General features: G+C 30.4%; 1 protein-coding gene across 2 annotated transcripts in view; it reads right to left on the bottom strand.

The window, feature by feature from the left end:
- The window catches only part of LOC111689872 (glucose dehydrogenase [FAD, quinone]), an 11,798-nt gene extending 6,830 nt beyond the window's left edge, over positions 1 to 4,968 (bottom strand). For both annotated transcript variants that reach the window (XM_046948072.1, XM_046948073.1), the window contains exons 1-2: positions 4,616 to 4,968; positions 4,344 to 4,464 (exon numbers count right to left, since the gene is read on the bottom strand). In XM_046948072.1, coding sequence (XP_046804028.1) covers positions 4,344 to 4,464; positions 4,616 to 4,783 — 289 coding nt within the window. In that variant the 5' untranslated portion in view covers positions 4,784 to 4,968. The remainder of the gene's footprint in view (positions 1 to 4,343; positions 4,465 to 4,615) is intronic.
- Positions 4,969 to 7,092: the final 2,124 nt, after the last annotated feature.

Below are 7,092 nucleotides of genomic sequence, written 5' to 3'. Positions count from 1 at the left end.
GACTATAGACTATACTATAGACTAGACTATAGACTAGACTATAGACTAGACTATAGACTAGACTATAGACTAGACTATAGACTAGAATATAGACTAGACTATAGACTATACTATAAACTAGACTATTAACTAGACTATACAGATTAAATATCAGGAATGGTTCCCATAGATATTCCTGCACATGATACCTATCGTGTCTATAAATACGTGATAAAATATGACCAAATAAGATCGCAATAAGGGCTGGATAATTCAGCAGATTGCCCATAGTGTTCAATTCGAATTCAAGATCCTGATAACGTGATGTTCCAATTCCCGCGTTTTAGAGTACAGTACATAAAAAATTTTGCAGAGACAAAATGTAATAGACTTCTGACAACTGGGAATTAAAATGCAAAATTTATAAAATGCATTCTTGAGAAGTTGAGAGCTGCCTCAAAAGCGATGCAAGACTAGCAAATAGCCCACACATAGCCTTAATGTGTCTAACTGCCCATGCGAACGAAGGAGGTGCTGTAGTCAGTAAGAATCTTACATTCCGACGACTATCTCAAAATCATGAGAATCTATGCAAGATTAACAATTTATGACTAAATTCACCCCCCCCCCTTCCTAATAATGATTTTTTTTATATAAAAGAATCCACCATAATCTTTTATTATACGTAATTACACACCGTCAAGCGTAACCAATAAACATTTTTAATAAAATCTATTTAATAATAGTACATTGCGTGCAAATAAAATAATTTTGTATCTAAATATTCGTACAACTTTGACAACAAACAAGTTAAAAGCATGACACCTTTAGTGTCAGATTTATGTCATAGAAAACCAATGACAATAGACTTTATTTGACATGTTTTGGAAAATAAAAATGTAATTAAACAATAGCAGAGCTTTAGATAAACATTAAACAAATAAACTTAATTTTTTTTTGTGATAAATCATTAACTAAAGTTGGACAAAACGACAAAAAAAAAAACATTTAATTAAACATTAATTAACCTTCGCGTTACCATAACTGATATTAATTAATTTCTTTTTTTGAGAAATTGTTTATTTTAAAATCTTGTGGAAAATCTGTTATTAGTTTATATAAAGAACTCTTTGATGAGGTTTAAAAAAGGGTTAAGAAAATGGAGTTTTATTATTAGAAAAATGCCTTTTTAAGACGTTTGGTAGCGCTAAGGTTAAAAAGACGTTTATTGCTTAAGTCTTTTGTTATTTGTTTATACAATTTTAAGGGTTTTTTGTTGTTTTATATCCGTGTTTTGTTCAAAATTTATAATAACAATTATATTTTAATTGCAATCACGATTTCGCTAACACGTGTGTAAGCCTGCTTTAATATTAATAAGCATTAATTAAAGTGATTAAATTACAGGTTTTAAACTTATTAAAATAATAATTAATAGAAAATAAACTATTATTAACTTAAAAAAAAACTTATTAAAATTTTGGGGAATTTCTTTTAAAAAGGTTAAATATTTAAAATCTATCTTGTGATGTCATTATTACTTAATATATAATATAATTCTTTAAATTTTATCTAAAAAGTAATTGCACATAATATTGACACATTGTATAGATCTCATGACCAAAACGGTAAAGATCATTGGAAATTGTCAAAATATACCATCTAAATTGTTAAAAAATTTTTGTGTTTTTTTATAAAATGATGAGACTTATTGATGTCATCAAGTTTTTTGTCTGGCCATTGGTTCCCTCTAAATTTTTAAATTCAACGCTTCAAAAAAAAAAAAAAAAAACCTATAAGACGACAAATTATTGTCCGTTTAACTAAACTAGACTTTAATGAATGAATTGTAATAAAAAGAAAAAACAAACTAGACACTTGTTTTTTTTAAATAGTTAACTGTTAATAAAAACTAATCTTTACCATAATAATTACAAATAAATATAGTATTTAATTATTTTCGTAATACTTGACAATTTATCAAAGAAACTCAGTTAAACTCGTATGTATATTGGGGGGTTTTAAAAATGTTGGAGGCTTATTTTTAGAAATATACTAGCTATACCCAGTTTGCTTTGCTACCATAAAAGCTCAATGATTTTGAAGATTCTAACTACAATATTTTGCCAGATATACTATCTGTGAGAAATTTGAAAAATCTAATATGTAGTTTCCCAGATATATAAAATTTTGTATTTAATTCATATGGGAGGTACCAAGCATCCTATTAAAAGTCCACCCGTTATTGTCTGAAGATTCTAGCTCTACTAGTTTCTCTGATATACGAAATTATCTATTTTAATAATATGTGGGCTCTCAGCCCATACAGTTGAACGTCCGCCCTTTTTTCTTCAAAATGATCAAATGAATAACAAAGTTCTTTGCGCAAAATTTAAAGAATTACCAAATAAACTAAATGTTGTATTTTATTCATATGGGAAATGCCAAGTCCCCCATTGAATGTCCGTACGTTATTATCTGAATGTTAACATGAATATTAAAGTTCTTCATGTAGAATTTGAAGAATCTCAGATAAACGAAATTTCTGTTTTAATAATATGAGGCTCACAGCCCCTCCAGTTGAAAGTCCGCCCTTTTTTCAAAATGATCAGATGAATAATAAAATTCCTTGTGCAAAATTTGAAGAATCTTCTTCTATTAGTTTGGGAAGATGGCCAGTCTCGCATTGAAAGTCCGGGCGTTATTCTTTGAATGTTCACATGAATTTCAAAGTTCTTCATGCAGAGTTTAAAGATTCCAGATCTAATAGTTTCTCAGATATAAGAAATTTTATATTTTAATAATAAAATATAAAAGTCCGCCCTTTTTTCCTTAAAATGAGCGGATGAACAATAAAGTTCTTTTTGCAAAAGTTAAAGAATCTTGTTCTATTAGTTTGCCAAATAAACGAAATTTTGTATTTAATTCATGTGGAAGGTGCCAAGTCCCCCCATTGAAAGTCCGTCTGTTATTCTCTGAAGGTTCACATTAATTTCAAAGTTCTTTATGTAGAATTTGAAAATTCTAGCTCTAATAGTTTCTTAGATAAACAAATTTTCCTTTTAATGTATAGAGGGGCTCCAAGCAACCCCCTCTCACCAGATGAAAGTCCGCTCATTTTTCTCTAAAATGTTCTGATGAATATTAATGTTCTTTCTGCTAAATTTGAAGAATTTAGTTCTACTAGTTTAATTCAGAGGGGGTGCCGCTTTCCTCATTGATAACTGTAATAGTTTCAAAGAAAAACGAATTTTTGTATTTAGCATATATGAGAGGTGCCACGCCCCTATTGCTAGTCCGCCTACTTTTATATCTACACAATGAAAGGTTATGGATGAAATCTGTTCACACAAAGTCCATTAACTGTGAGTAAGGAACGATATCTTGGTATTTTGGTACAGATCGTATTGTCGAGAAATGACATTCTGTTCAGACACAGTCCGTAGACTGTGATTTTCGTCGAGTTGGTTGTGAATTACTGGTAAAGAATGCCTCAGAAATGATCTAAAGATTGGTGGACATAAAGCAACGGAACTGCGATGTTAACATGGCATTTTGTTTAAAACCAGCTTCTTGACTGTGTGTAAGGATTGAAGACATAAGATAAAAAAAGACATTCCATTGGCAAGTTTGTGGATTGTAGTCGAACAATACTTCATATATGATCTGAAGATTACTGGATATTAAACAAGGGAAAGCGTCGTTAACAAGTTAGGTGGTTCAAGTAATTGTACAATTCACATGCAATGGTTACATTCATCGACATTCTCTCGAATAAATTAAGATTGGCCACTTTGGCGCTTTCAGAGAAATCAACGAATCAGCAATCGTCCTTAAACGAAATTGTTTAGTAAAAAGATAAAAATTTCTTTGGCTAAGGTATCGGACACGTTTGATGAATGATTGATGGAAAAGTCGGAACTCAAGTGGTTCACTATTATCACTACCACTGTTTCTAAACTCAGGTGGTTCTCTATTATCACTAACACTGTTTTGCACGGCAAAGAATCTTGAATCTTTTAGTCTATGTTATAATTAGGATCTGTATGTCAAATCTCTTATTGAAGTTCTTTAGATAAAGAATAATCGAGAATTAGGGCCTCAGCGAATACAAAATATTGATTAATGTTTTTTTCACTTTCACTTCAATATAAAATTATGCAATAGCAAAAAATATGTCGCTTATTAACCGTTAATAAGGTCCATTATTTATTCAAACTCCTAATACTGTAAATTTTGTGTAGACATATAAAACATGTCGTAAATGTAGACATTTAAAATGTTCACTCAAAATAAAAACAACAGCAAAAAAATGCTTGTAAAATCGCAACGCAAAAAAATAAAAACAAAAACAATTCGCTTACCGGCTTCAATCAATAACACCTTCCATTGTGCCACTTCGGATAAACGTGAGGCTGCTACAGAACCGGCTGAACCACCGCCAATTACTATAAAGTCATACTCATAATCGGGCTCTGAGCGAAACTATAAACGAAAATCGTTTTAAAGTTAAGAGAAAATCTGTTTTTTTAATAACAACAAATATCGTTAAAAATCACAACAAATTAAATTCAAATTGAATTGTTTTTTTAACGAAATTCAAAAAAAAAAAATGAATTGTATTTGTGTAACTTACCCTTGAACTAGCACGTCCACAAGGATCTTCAAGATCACATTGTGAACGTATGAATACTTCCAATAGACCCATAAACAACATAAAAGCACTGCCACCACAGGTGGAGGCAAGTGTTGGTCCAGTTGGCACCCCCACCAAACAATCACATGATGCTGATGTTGTCGACATAGTGATAGCTGCTGTGTGTTGCTGCTGCTGCTGCAATATCAATTGTGCAAACTATTCACAGCACAGCAAAAAATATATTTTGTCTGTCCGTCCGTATGACTGTGTTAAATTTTATTTCAGTCAATTACTGGTTTTTGGGGGAGCTACAACATAAGTAGTTTCAATATTTTCAAAGAAAAATATCTGTAAATAGAAAAAAATAACAACAAAAATATTATCATATAAATTATGAAATTATTACAAATATAGAAAAAAAGTTTGTGGTTTAGTAGGCTTTTAAATTTTGTTATAAATTTATTTTTATTTCTATATGAATAGAGTTTTTTATGTTTTGGCTGGCAATTGGCAGTAAATCTAATTATTTTGAAGGTTTTTTTTTCAAAATAATCATCAATTTTTGTAGATGCTACAAGCAAAAAATTTTGATGTAAATGGAGTTTTGTAATAACATATATTAAGTTTTTTTTATTAATTTAACAGTTTCATATGTTTACACATGATTTGAATTATTACTTTCAATTCAATATTAAATAAAAAGGTGTAAAAACAAAATCAACTTTGAAAGTTGTTATTCATGGTTGCTAAAATCATCTTTAATTTTATGAAAATTTGTTTAAAATAATACTCTCCCCAACTAAGTATAGTGTAGGGTATTGAATAACAAGATTTAATGTCTCTACAAATATTTCAAATATTACTGGTTTTTAGCACGCACTTTTAGGAAATTTTAGACATTTTTTTGGTTTTGGTCTTCCAAAAGGGGAAATAAATAACTGTCGAAACATGAAAACTGGAAAGCAATATTTTCCTTATTATCAACATAAATTAAAATTACTGTTACAAAAATAATAAAAAATTTAGAAATTGCAATTACTGCTGTACTCATACAAACATATGTATGTATGTAGTCTAGTCTATAGTCTAGTCTATAGTCTAGTCTATAGTCTAGTCTATAGTCTAGTCTATAGTCTAGTCTATAGTCTAGTCTATAGTCTAGTCTATAGTCTAGTCTATAGTCTAGTCTATAGTCTATAGTCTAGTCTATAGTCTAGTCTATAGTCTAGTCTATAGTCTAGTCTATAGTCTAGTCTATAGTCTAGTCTATAGTCTAGTCTATAGTCTAGTCTATAGTCTAGTCTATAGTCTAGTCTATAGTCTAGTCTATAGTCTAGTCTATAGTCTAGTCTATAGTCTAGTCTATAGTCTAGTCTATAGTCTAGTCTATAGTCTAGTCTATAGTCTAGTCTATAGTCTAGTCTATAGTCTAGTCTATAGTCTAGTCTATAGTCTAGTCTATAGTCTAGTCTATAGTCTAGTCTATAGTCTAGTCTATAGTCTAGTCTATAGTCTAGTCTATAGTCTAGTCTATAGTCTAGTCTATAGTCTAGTCTATAGTCTAGTCTATAGTCTAGTCTATAGTCTAGTCTATAGTCTAGTCTATAGTCTAGTCTATTCTAGTCTATAGTCTAGTCTATAGTCTAGTCTATAGTCTAGTCTATAGTCTAGTCTATAGTCTAGTCTATAGTCTAGTCTATAGTCTAGTCTATAGTCTAGTCTATAGTCTAGTCTATAGTCTAGTCTATAGTCTAGTCTATAGTCTAGTCTATAGTCTAGTCTATAGTCTAGTCTATAGTCTAGTCTATAGTCTAGTCTATAGTCTAGTCTATAGTCTAGTCTATAGTCGATAGTCTAGTCTATAGTCTAGTCTATAGTCTAGTCTATAGTCTAGTCTATAGTCTAGTCTATAGTCTAGTCTATAGTCTAGTCTATAGTCTAGTCTATAGTCTAGTCTATAGTCTAGTCTATAGTCTAGTCTATAGTCTAGTCTATAGTCTAGTCTATAGTCTAGTCTATAGTCTAGTCTATAGTCTATAGTCTAGTCTATAGTCTAGTCTATAGTCTAGTCTATAGTCTAGTCTATAGTCTAGTCTATAGTCTAGTCTATAGTCTAGTCTATAGTCTAGTCTATAGTCTAGTCTATAGTCTAGTCTATAGTCTAGTCTATAGTCTAGTCTATAGTCTAGTCTATAGTCTAGTCTATAGTCTAGTCTATAGTCTAGTCTATAGTCTAGTCTATAGTCTAGTCTATAGTCTAGTCTATAGTCTAGTCTATAGTCTAGTCTATAGTCTAGTCTATAGTCTAGTCTATAGTCTAGTCTATAGTCTAGTCTATAGTCTAGTCTATAGTCTAGTCTATAGTCTAGTCTATAGTCTAGTCTATAGTCTAGTCTATAGTCTAGTCTATAGTCTAGTCTATAGTCTAGTCTATAGTCTAGTCTATAGTCTATTCTATAGTCTAGTCTATAGTC

Source organism: Lucilia cuprina, chromosome 4 (genome assembly GCF_022045245.1).
Source record: "Lucilia cuprina isolate Lc7/37 chromosome 4, ASM2204524v1, whole genome shotgun sequence".
NCBI lineage: Eukaryota > Metazoa > Arthropoda > Insecta > Diptera > Calliphoridae > Lucilia > Lucilia cuprina.
The sequence above is the reverse complement of the archived record's forward strand: the minus strand, read 5'-3'. Positions and strand labels throughout refer to the sequence as shown.